We start from the raw sequence: 21,282 nt of genomic DNA, 5'->3' as shown, positions 1-21,282 counted from the left end.
TTTTAATGTCATTATTAATTAACTTTTAATTTAATTGAAACATCTTGCAGTTATGTGATCACAAGCTTCCACGCTGTAAACATCACGATTGTATATTCAGTCACATTATACATCTTCTAACAGTAGCCTCTTTTCCTAGATTAGAGCTTTCTCTTTTTTTCAATAAATTGGTAGATGTTTTTTTAAGTCCAACTTGAATTACAGTCACTAGTCTATAGTGTAAAAAATAAATAAAAGACGAGCTCTCTCTTTATAAAGGTAGTTATTTAGTCACTGAGGATGAAAGTTTGTCTCCCTTCTGTATTCTGCTGCTAAAAAACTCGACGAATTATGACAGAAAGACAAATAATATCTGATAAAAGTGCAATTGCAAGGCAATTGAATTACTTCCAAGTTCTGATATTGAAACAAATAAATAAATTAGGACACGTGGAGGCTCTTCAGACACGCTTCTAATAACATGCATCCAGAATATAGAATATAATGCACTTGGAAAAAAAACGATATAAAACAGCAAATGTTGGTGATGCTGCAGCTAGCTCAGGCCTTTAATCCTACAGGCTGCATGCTGCCTTCAGGTCACCCTGTCTCCTTTCACTGCAGGAAAGCTCAATTTTTTTTTTTACCTCTGATTGCCAATAACATCACGCATCATTTAAATCTCACAGCCACATTTGAACATGCATTAAACCCCTGAACCTAAAACCCTGCATTCAAAATATACATAAATAATGGACAGCGAGCAGTAAAGATGAAGCTCAATTTCTGCAACCCTGCAGCTTAATAACGTACAGAAAAATGGCAGCAAATGAAGCAGAACCTACCAAACTTCATCTAAAAAATCCCCCCAAAAACAGCCTACACGACAGGGGTGGGAAAAAGCAATCCATTCGCATATGATACTGTGATTTTTTTGTGCCGACGATTTTTAAAATGTATTATTTTCCCTGGAATCAATAAAAAAAAAAAATAAAAAAAAAAGCTAAATATTTTCTGTTTATACGGTACCACATACATCATATCCGTTTTCCAGCAAAACAGACAGAAAGCTGAAAAAGCAAAAAATACATTGGAAATAAATGTCAGACTGACTGACTGACTGACATGTGTGCGTTCTTTGTAGAAAACAATTAGAAATGTCTCATTGTACATCGTCTCTAGAAGTGTATTAGGCCGGCTTCGCCAGCTTCGTGGCGTGTCAATTTATATTTCGGCGCCCGTGTTAACAGGTTAGAGCGTGCACACCGCCTGCGTGACGCGCACATCAAAAACGCGTGCCTGCTAGAAATTGGGCCGACGCCTATTTTTCACGCGACATGCAAGCGTGTTGGAAGCGTTTCCAGGCAAAATAGAATGGGGAAAAGATGTTCAAACATCGCACCAGTCAACGCAGAACGAAATATTCTGTAGCCTATTTTGCCGTCAATACTGCCGACGTTGTCTTTGCTGTAATCAGATCAGCATATATTTATGTTTAACATGAAGTATACCACTGCTTGAGTGCAAATGGGGAAATGGGAAACATAGGCCACATGTGCACAGACAAGGCTAGCAGTCAGACACGTTTCTGGTGTGCAAATACATAGAAAACGCCACGCAAATGACACGAAAAATCACACAGATGCACATGTGTGCATGGAACCCATGCAGGTTAAATTAATGATTACTCTCAGTGCATTTTGGTTGTTTTATTAAATTGTATAGCTTTTGAAAAACAGTATCCTGACTAAACTTTGACAGAAACCAGTCTGTGATCCACTCAACATTGTCTGATCTCAACTATCAGTCAAAATAATTCATAATTTCTGCTTTGTTTTACCCCCAAAGATGAGGTATAATGTCATATAAACTAAGTTTAATGACCATGAATTTTTCCAAAAACATTGAAATAAGTGGCAAAAGCGTTTTTAAATTCAATTTTAACAAGTTCATGGGCAAGGGGAAGACAACACACGGGTTAAAGAAGGAAAAGAAAGTCCAAATACTCTATACCATCTAAGCGCAATGAATGAAAGTCGCAAGGCAAATTGAATCGGCCCCCCCTTTATTGTGAAGGAGTCGAATCGGGACAAAAACACAATTGGTACACAATCAGGGCTGCACAATTAATCGCAATGTTATCCAAATCGCAACATGGACTGGTGCAATATCCAAATTGCAGAGAGGTGCAATATTTGTTAAAGGCAAAATATGTGGCAAAGCATTCTGAATGAAAGACGTCCCGCCCTACACATCCTATCCTACAGACTAAACTATCCTTGTTTGGTACAGATCCTCGAAAAAAAAAAAAAAAATCACACTCTAATCCCTTTATTTATTTATTTTTATATTATTTTGGGGTGAAAATGACAATAGTGATACAAAAAAGATCATTCCCTCCAATATCGTGAATCATATCGCGATCGTAGTATCGCATTGAGATATTTTCCTCATATCGCGAAGCCCTGTACACAACGCTAGTCCATGCAAAAAAAAAAAAAAAAATGAACAAAAGTCATCCAGCACCTTTATGCAAGATTAAACGAGAAAAACGTCTCGTTATCACCGACACATCGGCTCTCCATCAGCACGCCGCTCTCACACTTCCATTTCTAAACGTCTGACAGCTATGACATCACTAATGACCTGCTAATTACCCTTTCCTACATTAGTAATGAAGATACGGGAAATGGTGAAAGAGAGGGCTCGCCGTTCGCTGGCTGAACACTACGGCGAGAGAACATCACGCACACACACACACATGCACACACACACACAGTGAGACACAAATATCTCAGCTCTTCATCATCAACTAGGTTGATACTTCTTGCATGTGGCGCCAAATGCAATTTATTTCCATTATCATGATGTCTGTTCTGGTATTTGTCTGATGCATCATTTAATAACTGGGTCAAAAAACTCAAAGTTGCCAGAAAATCAAATAAAGTGTTTTTGATTTTTGTTTATAGACTTCTGTAATTCTAAAAAAAACCTGCTAAATGTTTACAGAAAAGATATAGTGCAGCTCTATAAATGACTAATACAATTATGTTATTATCAGAACTAAGAATCATTCATTTTCTGTTGTGTTAATATAAAAAAAAAAAACACACTACTGTCTACTAAAACACATCACTGTCAATTTTTACCTTACTTCCTGTTTAATAAAAATCTGTGTTCAGTGTGTGTGTGTGTGTGTGTGTGTGTGTGTGTGTGTGTGTGTGTGTGTGTGTGTGTGTGTGTGTGTGTGTGTGTGTCAGCAGTTCTTTTATGTATCAGTGTGTGTATCGGCGGCATCAGTGTCAGATAATCTGATGCAGAAGGATTAATTTAAAGCCTGAACGGTGTGTGTGTGTGTGTGTGTGTGTGTGTGTGTGTGTGTGTGTGTGTGTGTGACACCACACACACACACACACACACACACAAATGCACACACAACGAACGTTGACCCCACCGACAGGACAGGACAGGGCAGCGCACGCACGCACGCACGCACGCACGCACACACACACACACACACACACACACACACACACACACACAGGAGAGTGTCTTAAAGCACTCAGACATACATAGCAAACTCACACACACACACAGGCACACTTGTTCAATGTTAATGGAATGTTGTCATCCTAATGTAAAGAAAGGCAAAAGCCTATTTAACCAACCACAGTGTACGCACACTACACAAAACACACACACACACATGGCACAAGCTCGAAAAAAAACGGAAACACGCTCGGACATTATTAAATCTTAACCTAGAGAGCCAAACAATAAAAAGTGTAATACACCACAAACACCCACTTATCCAAAAAAAGAGACACGTTTTCAGCATTTCTAAAAAAAATATATATAAAAAAAAGAAGAAAAGGTGCATGTTGAAACAGACACACATTTTTACAATTTGTAATACAAACACACACACACACACACACACACACACACACACACACACACACACACACACATAGCAAAGGGTTCAACTTTTATGCTTGTACACAAAGAAAGGACACGTGAGCACACACACACACACACACACACACTTGCGTACAAAAGCACACAAACACGCAATAAATTTGTCTTTTTGTTGTTGTTGTTCAAACAGAATAACTCAAGCAGATGGAGATACAGGCTCGCACGCACACACACACACACACACACACACACACACACACACACACACACACACACACACACACACACACACACACAGACACACACACAATGCGTCTATTTATAAAGTAATAATTGCATAACCCGCTGTGCTCTAATTCCAGCCTACTGAGCACACAGGATGTCCACACACACACTGGCTTCACAATCACACACACACTAACAAAAATGTAATACATTTACCATGTATTAACTCTTTGTAGGCAAAACAAAGTGCACATAAAACTTTATTTATTTTTTATATTTTAAAAAGGCGATGTTAAGAAGGCCCCTTCTCAGGATCATTTGCATATTTTCGTGCTGCAGGCGTGAAAAGCTTCTCTCTGTGGTTGAAGTCCTTCTCATTTCACCAGGAGAGATTTCTAAATGTTTAAAAATGAGTCGGATCAGAGTCATTCCACTGACATTACGTAACACTAAACTGTCGCTTTGATCCCCAACATAAATACTTTTAGACGTTTAGTTGATTTAAACATCACCAGATCTTAACCGTCCTGTTTGACCCCCATGATAGAACTACAATTTATTCGCCTGAGGACAAAGTAAATGTCAGCATTCGAATTCAGCGCTTTTATTTTATCTTCATTTTATCGGGAGAGTGGAGCCCTTGACCCTTGACCTCCTCCCCGCCGGTGGTGCGTTTGATTCCGTTGCCCTTCAACGGAATTAGAGATGCATTTAAATGTGCACGTCTTCGCAAATAACTGGACACGGATGTCCGTTTAAATCAACCAAAAAATCATTTGACGTTCATTTGAAAAAGACAGAATGAGAAATCATATTTCGTGCCCCACTGTTAATTGTTCATTAACTGGGGAAAAAAGAAAAGAAAAGAAAAAATCTGCGAATCCAAAACTAATAATTACAATCTTCTCACAGAAACGCAGCGACGCGGCGCGCTCAGCAGGCCAACGCCAGCATCATCGGTTTGGGGTGTTTAAAGCGTGCGTTTCCTTGTAGCTGCGCATTGAGAGAGGGCTGCGGGATTTTTTTTTTTTTTTTTTTTTTTTTTTGGCAGGGAAGTTTCGGGACCCCTCCTAATTAAAAACTTACTGAATATTCAAATGCTGCGTTAGCATAACAATAGCCGGCTGGCCGGGGCCGGCTTTAAATGAGGCCTTTTGTTTTTAGCCCCAGCTTTCTGCTGCCTCATTAAGCCGCCGGAGCTTAAGTTAGCGAGCCGACAGCCGCTAACCGAAGGCTCAGGGCCCCCGCCCCCCCCCCCCACACACTCTCTCCCTTAAACCAAAAGCCCCCGATTCAGCCTCTTCACTGTTTGGTCCCGGCCGGGCCGTAGCTTGTTGCTGCTGCTGCCGCTGCTGCAGCAGATCAGCCCGAGCCTCTCCGTCTCTTCTCTCAAACCCCCAGCCCCCCCCCCCACCCCCACCCCACCGCTCTGCCCCAGTTTCCACTCGCTCCACTTCTCTGCCTCTGTTAACACACCGGCCAGCCTGGACCTGCTTTCACACGGCCCACAGGACGACCGAAAACACCTCAAAAACCCAGCCACAAAAACAGCCATACCGGACAAATAAGACGAGCGTTGCTTCATCGCGCCGATTCTCTTATTTGTGTGTTTTCTCTCTCGTTCGGTCAGTGGATGGCGGGTGTAAACAAGCTGGGACACAGACAGACAGACAGACAGACAGACAGACAGACAGAGTGAGACAGGGCTGGGGGGGGTAAAGTGAAGATGGAAAGGAGCTTGGCACCAGATCAAGAGCGTTGGCACAACGTGCCATCCAGCAGCCAGCCGCTCAAACAAAGCGGCGATGCCACGGCGAGCCCCCCCCCCCCACCCCACCCCACCGTGGCACCGCCGTACTAAGGAGCTCCGGCTCCGAGCGAAAAGCCGGCGAGATACAAAGAAGGCCCTAAGCTACGGGGGTGGTGGGGAGGAGAGAGAGTGAGAGAGAGAGAGTGAGAGTGAGAGAGAGAGAGAGGGGGGGGGGGTGGGTGACAAAAAGCACAAGGCTCCAAGAGCCACGGCTGACGACCGACGGGGCGCGGGTTCCAAAGCGTCCGGGCGGCCGGATGGAGGGCCGGGGCCGGGAGAGCCAACAGGCGCCGGGCGGACAGGAGGCGACTGTCGGCGCGGCAACGCCGGAACAACAGAGGCTCTGTGTCCCGCAGCACGGGTCACACCAGCTAGCACAGCATCTCAGCACACACTACTGTTAACCCCCCAATGTAGGCTCAGAAACAAGCCAAGGAAAATCTAAACATCAGTATATTTTTTGGTATTTTCACACACACACACACACACACACACACATATATATATATATATAAACAAATATGTCAAAATACAGGATGTATAAAAGACAGATTAAATCCACTTAGAATTAGAAAATATAAATGAAAACACAAGAATTAAAATCGGATTCATAAATCGCATTTATATGAAGGTCATAGATATGTATAACCTTGTCAAAATTGTGTCAAAATCCTAACCGTCCATTTTCTCTGCAAAATAATTAAACGCGTGACTTGCTTTTTGTTGCATGAATATAATTGTGTGGACAAATATTCACAGCTACCTTATGCGATGGATTGATGCATTCTCTCAGAAGGCCTGTAAGGTGCCAGTTTATTTTTTTTTTTTTAAAGACTTATTATTCATTTTAAAATGGCTTGGATGCATTACTGCTTATATGGTAACAAATATGAAACAATTTGGACACATAATTCTTTAAAAAAAAAGAAATAAAAAGATTATTTCTGTCCTCATTTCTGTCCTTATTTTCCGTCCGTGCTCTCGCTGTCACCTCCTCTTTATTTTCTCCCTTTTTTTTTATCCTCTTGAACTCGTGGAAAGCGGCAAATAGGGGTCAAAGGTGAGGCGGACGGACAGTTCACTGACAGGTGGATCTGTAGGAAATCCCAGCCTTTCGTCTTCATTTACACCTGCGACTTGCAGACAATTCCTGCTTTTAACGCGAAGAAAACCTGTGAAATCCATTCACCCTCGCTTCTCTTTACACCCCCCCGCCCCCCCCACACACTTCACCCTGGTTACTGGTTTTACAGGTGTGGGGGGTTACTGGGAGACAGACAGACAGACAGAGAGACAGGCCCACGGGAGGGGTCAGACAGCTTCATACTTACTGTATGACAACCATTTTCTCAGATGTCATTTCTTTTTCGGATCCTGGTTTATGGTTCTCAATTTTTCGAGACACTCGTTAGTATATTTTAAACGAAGATGAACAATGATGGGTTCTATATATTTTAAGTCTTCACACAGACAGATATGAAAAAAGGACAGATGGCTGGACTTCCAACTTTAACATTTTCAGAATTTGCTGCACTCGTATTATTTGAATGGCATGAAAATGGATTGGAAATAAATTGTAATGACATAATATCAGTGATATCATTCTTAAGTAGAAGAATCTAAGGGCAGACGTATATTTTCTATTTCCCAGCTTTAGGTTATGGGTGAAATAACTGAATGCTACTATAATAAGATATCGCAAACATCATTTGAGGCCAAATCACGATGGAGAAATCCACATTTTTTTTCGTGGGAAGAAATGAAAAAAAAAATTACAAAAAAAAAATACGACAAGCCACAAGTCCCTGAATGAAACACACAACCAAACAAACACGGAGAACCGCACGTGTGTCAGTCGCCACAGAGTAAAAAAAAAAGAAGTAATAATTCATTCGATGCAATACCGAGGCTGTTATTTTGCCGCATTTACGTCCTTTAAAAAAAAAATAAAAACAAGAAATAAGCGACAGAAAAAGACAGAAATAAAGCTGTGAGAAGGCTTATTTCATGCGCACAATCAGGAAGACAAAAAAAACACTAGATTACCGACAATTATTTTTTTAATACAATATTTCTAATAGCCGAGGTGTGATACACACACACACACACACACACACAGTAAACCCAAATTCATCACATTTCAGAAGAGTCGGTCCAACCTATTTATCCATGCGCTACGCACTCCACAGCATCTGTCACACACGCACGCACGCGCACACACACACACACACACACACACACACACACACACACACACACACACACACAGTTATTTCCCCCGCTAAGCAACTGTGTTTTTTTTGTTTTTTTCTTCCAAAAATAAACCCCAACAGAGTCGCAGTCCGGCGGAGACCCGGCGCACTGTTGAGTCGGTGCGTAAAAAGCCACGCTCTTCACCTTCACACCTTCTCTCTCCCTCTCCCTCTCTCCTCTCTCTCACTTCTCCTTTCATTCCCCTCTCTCTCTCTCTCTCTCTCTCTCTCACCCAAACCCTCACGGAGGAAGGCAAGAAACGGTACGGAGGGATGGAAGCTCGTGCCTTACCGCTTTGCCGTTGTAGTAATACATCAGTGAGCTGCCCGTCATCCCGGGGATGGTGTACGCGCAGTACATCGTTCCTCTCCTCCGCAGAAAGAAGCGCTCGATCTCTCCCTTTTTCTCTCTCTCTCCGCGTGTCTCTCTCTCTCTCTCTCTCTCTCTCTCTCTCTCTCTCTGTTTTGGGTTTATCACGTTTTCCCCCCCGCCCGTTCTCTTTTCTTATTCTCCACCTTTTCTTCTTTTTTCCCCCCCTCTACCTCGTTGGAACTTTTTTCCTCCGGATTTGTTATGGTCTCAAACTCTCGGCGCTCCGCTCGCGTGCTCCTGCCTGCGTGTTTTTTTCCCCCGCCGACAATTCCTTCAGTTGCATTTTCCCATATGGCCGAGCCGAGGCACGCGGAATATGCAAAGTAGGTAGAGAGAGCGCGCGCGCGAGAGAGAGAGAGAGAGAGAGAGAGAGAGAGAGAGAGAGAGAGAGAGAGAGAGAGAGAGTGAAGGGGTGGGCCACTTCTCTCTCTCTCCCTCTCTCTCTCTCTCTCTCTCTCTTCCTCTCCTTTCTCTCTGTTTCCCCCTCTCTCTCTCCCTCTCTCTCTCTCTCTGTTTCCCTCTCTCTCTCTCTTCCTCTCCTCTCTCTCTGTTTCCCCTCTCTCTCCCTCTCTCTCTCCCCTCTCTCTCTGTTTCCCCCCCTCTCTCTCTCCCCCTCTCTCTCTGTTTCCCCCTTTCTCTCTCTCTCCCCCCCTCTCTCTGTTTCCCCCCTCTCTCTCTCCCTCTCTCTGTTTCCCTCTCTCTCTCTCTCTCTCTTCCTCTCCTCTCTCTCTGTTTCCCCCTCTCTCTCCCTCTCTCTCCCCTCTCTCTCTGTTTCCCCCCTCTCTCTCTCCTTCCCCCTCTCTCTCCCTCTCTCTCTCGCGCGCACACACTTGCACTCACACACGGAAAATGTACGGAGAGGGGAGAGGTTGAAACGTAGCGCGCGCACATAAACACACACACACACACACACACACACACACACACACACAGACAGGCTCTCGCGGACACGCGCGCGGTCGCCGACACTCTTTCAACTTTCCACAGTAAATCTGGAAGTCATCCCTCCCTCCCTCCTCGCGCGGTGCTGCAGTTCGCCGCCTGTCTTTGAACGTTCACTTTTTCCACCGCTTTCAGAGAGCGCGATTCTTTCAACACCCTCTCCTCCTTTTAATCCCCTTCTCCCCTTTTTCTCCCCTTCCTCTTTCCTCCTCCGCTCCTCTGCTGTTCCACTCATCTCCTTCTTCCTTGTTTTCTCCCCCCTTCGTTTTCCTCATCCATATCCTTATTGCTCTCTTTCCTCCTCTCCTATTTCCTTCCTTATTCCCTTGTTTCCTACCCCTGTGTTTACTCCTCTCCTCCCTCCTTCTCTCATCTCCTTCTTTTCCCCCTTTAGCCGTCTCTTTTTGTTTCCTCCCTTACGCTACTTCTTTCCTATTTACTCTCCCCCTTTTTCCCCTTTGTTTCCTCCCCCTTGTTACCTAATGTCCTCCCATCTTCTTCTTCTTCTTCTTCTTCTTCTTCTTCTTCCTTTCCCGCCTCCCTTCTTTTCCCTTTTTTCTTGTTTCCTCCATTCATATTTCCTCCATTATTCACGTTTTCTTCACCCTCGTTTCCTTCACTCCCGACTTCTCCTTTTGTTTTCTCCTTTCATTCTTTCCTATTTACTTTTCTCTCTTTGCCCCTTGTTTCCATCCATCTCATTCCTTTTCTCCCCTCTTTTTTCCTCCTTTCCTCTCTTGTTTTCTCCTTTCATATTTCCTCCATTATTCCCTTGTTTGCCTACCCCCTTGTTTCCTTTTCTTCCCCATTGTTTTCTCCTCCTGTTTCCTTCTTCCTCCCTTCCCCCTCGTCTCTTGTTTCCTCCTCTCCTATTTCCTCCCATTATCCCCTTGTTTCCTCCCCATGTTTGCTCTCGTCCTCCCTTGTTTGCTGCTCCTGTCTCCTTCTTTCTTTGAATCTTCCCCTTTCGTGTCTTCCTTTCCTTCTTTCCGCTCCTCCTTTCTTCCCTTGTTTCCTCCCCCCTTGTTTCCTAATGTCCTCCCGTCTTCTTCTTCTGCCTGACCCACCTCCCCGCTTTATCCCTCCTTCTCTCTCGTTTCCTCCTTTAATATGTCCTCCCTTATTACCTTGTTTCCTCCCCATGTGTTTCCTCCTCTCCTCTTTCCTTGCCTTGTGTCAGATGTCAGCTGTCCCTGGTCAGAGTCTTGTAGATTTTGTAGACTTTTTCTAGAATCTTTCATTTCATATTTTCCACAGACTGATTTCTTTACAAAAACATTTGAAAAGCAAAATATTTTACTTACTTACAATAACACATACATTTTCAAAATATAGACAGTTCTCTTCCCACCTCTCATCTTTGAACTTGAACGGGATGAGCGTGACTAGAGTCTCTCAAAATCTGACGCAAATCTTTGAAACTGACCTTTGTCGATCTGAAACGAAGACAGATTCAGCAACTGCATCACGGCCTATTTCTCTCTTAAAATGTTTTCAGAAACACGTTTCGGTGAACTATTTTAGTACAATATGAGATCGTATTCTGAACGAACCGCCATGACAGTCTGGCTTTGGATTTCACACCCACATGACGCGTTCGTCCAATCGGGTGCCGGTTTTCATTTTTGGGGCGACAATACAGATTAGCGCCGCCTGCTGTTATGGAGACGTATTGCGTCTTGTTTCTTTGGTGTGTTCTGAGCATTGACATGTATATAATGGACCAACAGACCCCGGTGCTCTGGAAGGAGACCAGTGAAGGCTATTAGAAGCACTTTTCCGGTGATCTCTTCCTTTACTGCGCAGCCTCCAACTGACGGAGACAACGTAAATGTGACGTGAGCAACGTGTCTGAAAGTTGTAAGTCTTCTGGTAGCTGTGCCGAGAGAAATCTCAATCATTCCCAATCTTACAGAGACGGAGAGTGTAGGTATATGTAAGGAGATAACATGATCACAGGCTAATTATTGCTAACTAACATGCTAGTTAACATTAGTAATTAAACCTAAACAGCTAATGTAAGTCGAAACTGCCTGCGAGCTTCTCCTGTACTATACGGTAATTCTTCTACTGTGCGACAGTAAGTCACTTGGTTATGACACAATCGTTAGCCTGTTTTTACAAAAGCGTCTGCTACGGAGCCATAACGTGAGGTACAAGGTAATGGAGCCTTTTATACATTGTTGTGTTTCTTAAGAAATAAACAACGGACAAATAGAGTCTTTAAACGCTTCAGATGTAAAGTTATTCGCAGTCAAGTGACGTAAAAAATAAAATGGCGGTCAGTGGAATGCTAACAGGAGGTGATCGCTTTGTAGCAACAAAATGGCGCCATCGGAGGTTCGCGTTCTGAAGCGAAGCTTACCCCCTTGGTTCCGAGGCGTTTCTTTGACCAACTCGGGGAGACTGATCAGCCCGACTGGCTTTTCTCTGCCTATAGATGAGAGAAACACTATGACCAACCAAATGAAGACAGTTCCGAAACCCTTTTTAGATGACGAGCTGCTCATAACATTTGTGTCTTCGTTTGGACGGCAAAGCCGCATACTTGAGGCATCGATGATGTCATCGCCACACCCTTCGACCTCTAGCCTGCGCCCTCTTATCCCGCGACGTTGTCTCATAACAACAACAATGGCGGACTACGTTCTTGTGTTCCTGCTGGAGAAGATATTGAGCCTATTAGGGTTACTAGGGCAAAATACTGAAAGTATGAAAAGTCCGACTGTATACAGCGCGCAAGCTTTATGCGCATGCTCCGCCACTTCTTCTCCGTTTTTCGGTGAATTTCTGTAGCAGAAACAACGCCACCTATAGGCCTGGAATATGAAGTATAGCGAGTTGAGTCATTTACAAATGGATCTCTTTGGACACAAACATTCTAGAAACGATGCCAGGGAAGACGGGGGGGGGGAAGAGTGTTTTGGTACGTGTGGACGTGGACTAAAGTTGATAGTGAAGTAATATCAAAGAACCATAGCAGAGAACACAGTCTGAACGTACCAGAGGAATGGTAGGCTACGGCCCAATGGGGAGTGAGGGTTTGAAAATGGTATTTCATTAGATTATTTCCTGAATTGTTGGTAATACTGCATTTAAATACATCCAATTTTGGATACGCTAACATTATATTTTATAAAATGTTTCAGTACCCCCCAAACTATTATTTTCATCCCTTTTGGGAGGGTCCAAGTCTCATCTAGGGGAGACACCCCCCCCTGTAATTCAAACAGTGTTCTCCTCCTCTCTTCTTCTTTGGTGGCAGATCTGAGGTTTGCTCTTTGAGATGATGACATATTTGTTCCGTATTCAAATTCCTCTGTAGCCTCTACGTGAAAAGTAGAGTGAAATAGCCTTGCATATGTTAAAAGTGAAATTTAACATACATGAAAGCCTCCCCTTTTTTCCCCTTTTTTTCTCGTTCCCTCCTTTCGTATTTCCTCCATTATTCGCGTTTCCTTCACCCTCGTTTCCTTCTCTCCCCCATTCTTTTCTCCTCTCCTATTTCCTCCCATGTTGAATTCCTGTGTGTTGACTCCATCCGTTTCTTTATAAAAAAATAAATAATAGATTTTCTTTTAAAGATTCCCAGAACAACAAATTGTCAGTTGCCATGGTGAGCGGCTACCAGCGACCATCTGATACTGGTTTTATGACTAATCATCAGTTTTGAAGTCACACATTGAATGTCTGAGTCACGAGCTGTCAGCAGCCACTAGATTAGTTCTGAACTTCTCTCTATTAATCTGGCTGTAAACGTTGAAGCAGATCTGGATACATTAACCCTTGTGGTGAGTTTTTAAAAATGCAGATATTATGAATTATTTTGACTAATAGTTTAGATAGGAGGATGTTAACTGAACCACAGACGGGTTCATGTCACAACTCAGTCAGGATGTGGTTTTAAAACCATTTAAAAAAATAAATAAGTAAAATGCTATAAAATAGAATAAAACACCCAAAATTCAATGGAAGTAAATCATTAATTTCATCTGGGAAGAATGTTAAATGGGTACGTACGTCCATGCATCATTGTTATTTTTGGGTAATTTGTTTGAAAGAAACCTATATATCTGATTTTTTATTTTTAAATGTTGTAAATGGGTAAACTTTGACCCGAGGACAACCTGAGTGATTCTTAGCATGTAATTACTTAATTCTATTAAGTTGTACTTAAGTTATGTTTTTAACTCATGCTTACTTATACACAAAATTGTATAATATAGTAGTTCCATTTAATCAAAGAATATTAGTTAAAATTACTCAAAAAGGAAGAACATGTTACGCCAACTTGACATAAATAAGTTCGTAGAACTTTTTCTAAAACTTGAAACTGAGAATACACTACTTAATCTATTTAATTACTTTAAACGTTCGGGTTTACAGTGTGCTTTTGTCATGAGGGCAACACACGTTGAAATCAACGTAAGAAAACAATGTTCAAACTCAAACTGGCCAATAGGAGGCGCCACAAATACCTTTAAATGTGCCGACCTGAATGGGTGTTTGTTTGAATTCTTTTTTTCTGGCACACAATGTTACTTTAATCCCAGTCAACCGGCTGTGACTGTTCGGTGTGGCCTTTTTTAAAAAAAATCAAAATATAATGGTGTTAAAACAACAGTTTTGTGTGAGGAGCTGTCGAACTGTTTGCGACAAAGTTTCATTCAAACTGGTCACATGGCGCCTTGGAAATGAAAGGTAAACTTTGTTTTAAATACCACAGAGCCTCCATTGTGAGTCTGATAGACATGCAGGTTTGTGTACGGACCCAGAAACACACACTGCCCAGATTTACCACAACACCGTATATGTCTGCCAGGAACAACTGGGCACAGTTGGAAAGCAACGAATTACAATTACTCCCGCGTTACTGTAATTGAGTCTTTTTTTTGTGTGTGTCTAGTAGTCTTTTTTAAATCTGAAATGTTACCTTTACTTACGTATGTTTTGTTTGAAGTATTGTGCTACATTTTAACCCTTTTTTGGCACCTTTTTTCACAGTTTGTTTTTGCTTTTTCCAACGTTTTAAATTGTTACATTTTTCTTCTACACATTTTCAGCGCTTATTTCTACATCCCGTATTTTCTGATCTAAAACCAAAATTCAAAACGGGTCAATGTGACCCGGAGTCAACACAAGGGTTAAATCACATCTGTTACTGAGTAAAAAAGAAAAAGTCAATAAAAAAGGTCCCTAACATTGTTAAACTAAAATCAAAAGCGCAATATGGCTTTGTGCCCTTATCAAATGGCAAAAGACTGAAATTTAAAGTGCTCATATTATGCTTTTTGGCTTTTCCTTTATTGTGTTATATATATTTTTTGTGCATGTTATAGGTTTACAAAGTGAAAAAGGCCACTGCTCCAAACAGCTCTATTGTAGTCCAGCCTTTACTTCAGAGACAAACGTGGTCACTTTGGAACACACGTTATAATGCTCGCCTAGCTGCTAGCGTGGCACGCCCTCATACGCTGCTTCTGACTGGCTAGTAGTCCTTACCTAGCTACTGAGCATGTGCGACTCCCAACAAAGATGGAACAGAAGCGCGATGTCTCACTCTGTAGCTAAAACAGAGACACACAGGGTGAAAAGAGGAGCTGCAGCAATGTGCACTACAACAAAAATATGGTGTTTTTTGAAAATTAAACCATGTTAACCTAATCTGATATAACCTCTAAATACAATTATGAACCTGAAAATGAGCATAATATTAGCACTTTAATTAAAGAAGTAGAATAGGTATAAATAAGATATTGAATAAGTATAATTATAAATAGGTACTCCCAGGGGCGCTGTATAGGGGGGAGTTAGGACAATTCCAATGGCCCATGAATGACAGGGGCTCCAGAAAATAGGTAAAAACTAATATAAAATTATTAAACCATCATCATTCAGTATATATATTTCAAATATAATAATAAAAAGAATGAGCTCTTTGTTTTTACTTGTTTTTGGCAGTAAAAGTTAAATATCGCCATTAACCAAAAATAAACATTCATATGGACCGAACACCCTCCTGTATCTGCCTGAAATGGTTTGGTCCTGCCTTGGCGCACTCCGTGACGGTGTTTAGTTGCAGTCAGTAGATGCGTCAGAACTACAGTAACCACAGTGTTGCCAAGTTACGTAAATCAAAATCTGGTTTTCAAAAAAGTAAAGAGAGAAAAGAGAGAGAGGAAAGACAAAGGAAAGGGTATCAAACTCTAACCCAGTTTTTCACCAAGAAAGGTGGGTAGTAGTCTGTGAGTGGTATTAACCTATTGGCTTAATGTCCATAGTAGTGAAATAAGCTAGCTAGCTACAGGCTAGTGTTAGCCTACATTTAATCACCATTTAATCGGTGCAGGGAAATGTTTAGCAAGATGTTCATATTAAATCATTGTCCCTGCCCCTTTTAGCAGACTTAACAACAGATGAGTCAGCAGCAGCCCAGTCTCCCCCTAACTGAGCCCCTCCCTGTCTCAGTGAAGAAGGTGAGCAACATTGTGTTCAATGACATGCCAGTTATTTGAGAGAAAGGTTTGGGTTTCCAGAGTCCTTTGATCTTATTTATACCTTTTAATTTGATGTCACTGGTACGGTTAGTTTTTTATGACCATATTCCAAACCTCAAAACCTTTTGATTTAGTCATCACTTGATCTGTTATGTAGCACTATAATGACCCTGGTGTTGAAATCCCATTTTACATGTCCACTTTATTTTTTTGTTGGCATATATATGCAGCTTTCATTGTTTTGAGAGGATGATGTTAATTTATTTTGATTGAAAAGTTAATATATGTTTGTTCGTTTTTCTTTTTTTTAAATCTTTCATTAATAATTATAATAATACTCAATAATAATAATAATAATAATAATAATAATTTTGTTAAGAGATTTTTCCATTTTGTCAAATTTTACAATAAAAATACATTGAGACTGTAAAAGATGGCCTTCAGCACATTTGTTATGGTTGCTTTTAGTCTGGCATCAAAGAGTGAACTGCATACTAGACTTGCATGCATGTACAAACCAGCAGCAGGAAGTACTGTGCTAGTACTAGTACTGAAGTACAAGAAGCAGGACGGCTGCCAGCCTTTCATTAGAGGTGTGTAAAGCTTTTGATGGGACAGTTAAGTCCTAGAGATGTGGAAACAACAGCTGCTCAGAGGGGGCCCAATTTGATTATTTTGTCATGGGGCCCAAAATTCCTGCCGGCGCCCCTGCTCCCACCGCTGTTAAAAAGTCACTTTTACACTAGTAAACACTAGTACATTTTAAATGAACTACATTTTACATTTACTTGAGTAGATTTTTATACTGGTGGTTTGACTTGTACTTAAGTAGAAGTTAATGGAAGTCATTTTTTTCTTAAGTAGAATATTTTTGTACCCTTTCCACCTCTGATATTGTGATATTTGTAGCTGCTTCAAATCCGGTTGTTTTAATCCGCTTTCACGTTGTTGGAACTGTCTATAACAAGGGAGGTATACAGAGATTAAGGAGATTAACAGTTAACAGAACTACATCCTGCTTCAACCTTGGCCTCTTGTACTTACTGTAGTCGGGCTGTTCTCATGAACCATCGGTACATATAGCTACAATAAGCAAAGCACTGTAATGCATGTATTTATTGCTGCATGCACTACATTGACTGCTGCTGCATAAAACTCTCACCCAGGAAACGGCTGTTTGTGTCCCTGGTAGAGTTTATATCGGGCCCAAAAACCCAATGCCCAAAAATAACATGGATGCATGGAACCCATACAACCTTCTTTGCAGGTAAAATTAATGATGATATTCATTGAATTTGGGTGTTTTATTCAATTTTTATAACATTTGAAAAACATGCCTAAATGGTTTTAAAACAGTATATCCTGACTAAACCTGTCTGTGATCCACTCAACATTCTTTGATCTGAACTATTTGTCAAAATAATTCATAATTCCTGCCTTTTTAACTCAAAAAATAGATATAATGTCATATAAGGTATTATATATTATATTAGGTTTATTGAACATTAATTTAAAACAAAACGGTGAAAGAAGTGACAATAACGTTTTTAAAAGTGTCAAAAGCATAAAAAAAAGAGCCAAAAAGTGCTGAAAAAAAGCACCAAAAATTCAATTTCACTTTTGACCTGGATGGACAAAGAGTTCATGGTCGAAGGGAAGACAACGCGAGGGTTAACTGTCGACGTCTCGTCACATTTTCTCTGCTTAATTGAACCGTGAAGCCCCCGCTTAACTTACAGTAACGTTCATGTGACCGGGTGTCACGTGACCGGGTGTCACGTGACCGGCCGGTGGTCGCCTCATTTTCGTAGGATATCATACGAATTTGGCGTGTTTACGTTTTCACATCAGAAGAAACCCGTTCATGAGAATGCGCTGCTGTAGGTTGTGCACCCGCAGTTTTGTTGTGCAATTAGGGATTGTTGCTGTCGTTTCCGGTTTGCTCGCTTTCCGTTTTACCTCCGCGAGTTCTCAGGGTTAACCTCTTAAAATTCGGCAATTTCATACTTTTTGGTCTAAACGACATACCCAAATTAAAAGTGGTACAGCTCCCATATACTTTGACACTCTGGAGTGTGCCTGACATCATTGGAAAGGAAACACTCTCAATTTTTTGTTACAAGTGTCAGGGTGAGTCTGGGCTTTACTAACACAAAGTTACAGAGGCTACAAAGGAGATTTTTTATTTCCGTACATCTGTTAAATGATTAAAATAAAATACTGTAAACACATCTGGTAAGATACAGATGCACCCATGTCATAGCCACATGTTTCAGCTTACTATAGAAAAAATTCAGAAGCCAAAAGACTTAAAATTTGATTTTATATGAATTATTTTCTACAGAAATGTCTGTCCGTTTTTCTTATTTTAATTTGAAACTGTAAAGAAAAAAAGCTAATAAATACATAATAAAACACTTCTCAAATACACAAACACACCCACATCAATCACACACATACTAGAAATAACTATATACATAAATATATAGAAATAAGTCATTACAAATTCCATAGGCTGTGATATTCTGATGATAGGCCCAGTTTTTGCTTTGACAGAGCCCCTGCCAATACAGGGTTAGAATGTCATGCCCATATTTGGTATCATTCGAATTGTCTGCTCATTGGCTAAAAAGCTAGACGGGTCTTGTAGCATTTAAATCTTACTGGTCCGAGCAAATGTCGATCGTCCGCACGTGGTCCCTGAGATGGTGTCATCGGCTTGTCCGCTTTCATTGGCCATGTCAGAGGCAAACCTCAACGGATTGGCTAATATGAGATGTCGATCGAAAGCTTAGAAGCTAGGGAATACGATGACGCCCACAACAAGCATGTAGCAAGCTGCAGAGCGAAGCTATCGGCGACTGTAGTGCGGAAATGGAAAACTGTTTCGCGTTTTTCCGTTGTGATTCGGCCAGAAACTTCAACATTGAGAAGCGAACAGATCGTTTTGGAATATATAGCTTGGATATTACATTTCCTTGGACTCTTGGGGATTTATGAAAATCAAGTTTTGGGCAAAATACCACTTTGTTCCTGAAAGGACACCGAAAACTTATCCACAGCTGCGCAGTTTACGGCTGAATTGTTTTGTTTTCAGTTACTTTGTAACAGTTGTGTAACTGCTATAAATCATCTTATGCTTTGTATGTGGGCTTAAATTAATCATTAGAGGCTAAGCTTTCAATTGGTGTGTCGCATGGCTGTATATTTTGAAGATTTAATGCTTAAACTTATAAAAACGCTAATGAGTGGAAGTTTTATCGAGGTTACAGCGACGCCTCAGTCACAAAGTGTCCCGTTGACGGGACAGTGATGGTTGCGAGGACTACTCTCGAAATTTTCAGTAAAAGCTCGGGAAACTCACAAGAGTCACACTTAATAGACAAAACTCCTCCAGAGACGCATAAGACATTATCCGACTGTTTTCACAGGCTGAGCAGTATTAACTCTGACATGTACACTGATCACCATGTGTAAAATGAGTGGAGTTCCCCTTTAAAAAACATAAAATTACACTGACAGAGAGAGAGAGAGAGAGAGATGTAGAAAAGAAGAGCGAGGGGGAGATACGGGCAGTCAGACAGACAGCGATTCAGTCTTCCAAATTTCATATTATCGTTGTCATCATTCATCCTATTCAAAAAAAAGAATAGACTCCAAAACAAGCGAGCAGACCTCCCAATCCTCTCTCTTTCCTCTCTCTCTCACTCTATTTCTCTCTCTCTCTCTCTCTCTCTCTCTCTCCTCTTCTTTCGGCTCTAATTTGATTAAAAAGCGAGCTGCAGGAAGGGGAGGGAGGGCTGATGCACATCTAATAAGTGGACCATCTGTCTGCAGCGCTGGCTGGCTCCCAGCATTGTACCCAACCAGACTGCATGGGAAATGAAGGGAGAGATGGAGGGATGGAGAGATGGAGGGAGGAAGGGAGGGAGGAAAGAAGTGCAGGGGGGAAAAAATATAGAACCCAAAAAAGAGTAACCCGGTTGAGGGAAAGAAGCAGAGACAGCATTTTTAATTTTGTTCTGACGCTTGCTTGGTCAACAAACGTGCAGAGGAGACGAAGAAGAATGAAGAGTGGAGGAGAGAGGGACGAGGAGAGGAAGACTGAAGGAGTGCTTAAAGGAAAGTATTAGGAAAGGACAGGAGGAAAGGGAAAAGGTGAGGGGATAAAGGACAGGGAGGAGAGGAGAACATGGTGGATACGGAAGGGAGGAGGAACGTGGAGAAGAAAAGAAAGAGGAGAAAAGAAGGGGGGGAAGGAAGGGAAAAGAGAGGAGGGCGGGGAAAAAAGAAGGGAGGAGAGGAAAAAGGAGGGAGGAGGAGGAGGAGGAAAGGGGAGACAAAAAGAAAAGATGAGGAAATTGGGGTTTAAAAGGCAGAGGAGGCGAAAAGGAGGAAGGTGATGGGAGAAGGGAGGAGAAAAGAGGAGATGAGAGGAACAAACAAGTGTTGAGGAGACAAAAGAAGGGAGGAGAGAAGAGGAGAGGAGAAACAGAGCTAGAAGGGGAGGAGGGAGAAAGGCTAGTGAAACAGAGGTAGGAGAGGGGAAAGGAAGGCAAGAAAAGAGTGGAGGAAAGCCGAAAGGGAGGACAGGGGTAACGGTGGGAGAGGAAGAAAGTAGATACATTAAGGCAGAAGAGAAGGAGTGGAGGAAAGGGGAGGAAAAAAGAAAAGTAGGGAGAAAGCAGAGGAGAAAGGGCAACGATCACCGTATGGAGGAGAAAAGGACAAACGAGAGGAGGGAGAATGAAGGATATGAGGAAGCAATGGAAGAGAAAAGAAAAAGAGGAGAGTTTTAGCCGAGCGTTCATTTCGAGCTAACCTTTGACCTTAAGGTAGTACAGTCTATTCCAAGCACATCCACCCTTGTGCTTTACAATACCTCTCTATTTAAGGTGGACCGGAGACAGAAATGGGACAGCTGTTCTGTCCATGCTTTAACAACACGTTAATTCCTACCCTCTAATACAGGGATCTTCAACGGGGGGTCCGGGACCCTTAGGGGTCCTCAGCGTCACTGCAGAGGGGCCTCTAAACTATTGTTGAGTTTTTTCAAAAATTAAAAAGTCCTAAAATGAATCCTAAATGTTATTGTCACATATAACTCCCCACTGATGATAGGCTTACTGGCCTATGGGTAAGGGAGTCACTAAGGCCATCCCCAGATCCAGTTCATCCTGAGGATTCACTGTGCCACGTGTATGTTTAACATAAAAATCATGCCAACAATTATTAGGCTTTTTTAACAGCTTAGTATTCTATGCAAAAAATGTAGGAATAAAGGCT

General features: G+C 41.8%; 1 protein-coding gene across 5 annotated transcripts in view; it reads right to left on the bottom strand.

Moving 5' to 3' along the window:
- The window catches only part of tcf4 (transcription factor 4), a 302,082-nt gene that overhangs the window by 82,699 nt on the left and 198,101 nt on the right, over nucleotides 1-21,282 (bottom strand). Inside the window, exon 1 of one of the 5 annotated variants that reach the window (XM_028601089.1) lies at nucleotides 8,477-8,890. The exons of the other annotated variants lie outside the window; for them this stretch is intronic. Coding sequence (XP_028456890.1) covers nucleotides 8,477-8,545 — 69 coding nt within the window. The 5' untranslated portion in view covers nucleotides 8,546-8,890. Of the gene's footprint in view, nucleotides 1-8,476; nucleotides 8,891-21,282 lie in introns of those variants that run through there. 5 annotated transcript variants of the gene reach the window in all.

Source organism: Perca flavescens, chromosome 16 (genome assembly GCF_004354835.1).
Source record: "Perca flavescens isolate YP-PL-M2 chromosome 16, PFLA_1.0, whole genome shotgun sequence".
Taxonomy (NCBI): Eukaryota; Metazoa; Chordata; class Actinopteri; order Perciformes; family Percidae; genus Perca; species Perca flavescens.
The sequence above is the reverse complement of the archived record's forward strand: the minus strand, read 5'-3'. Positions and strand labels throughout refer to the sequence as shown.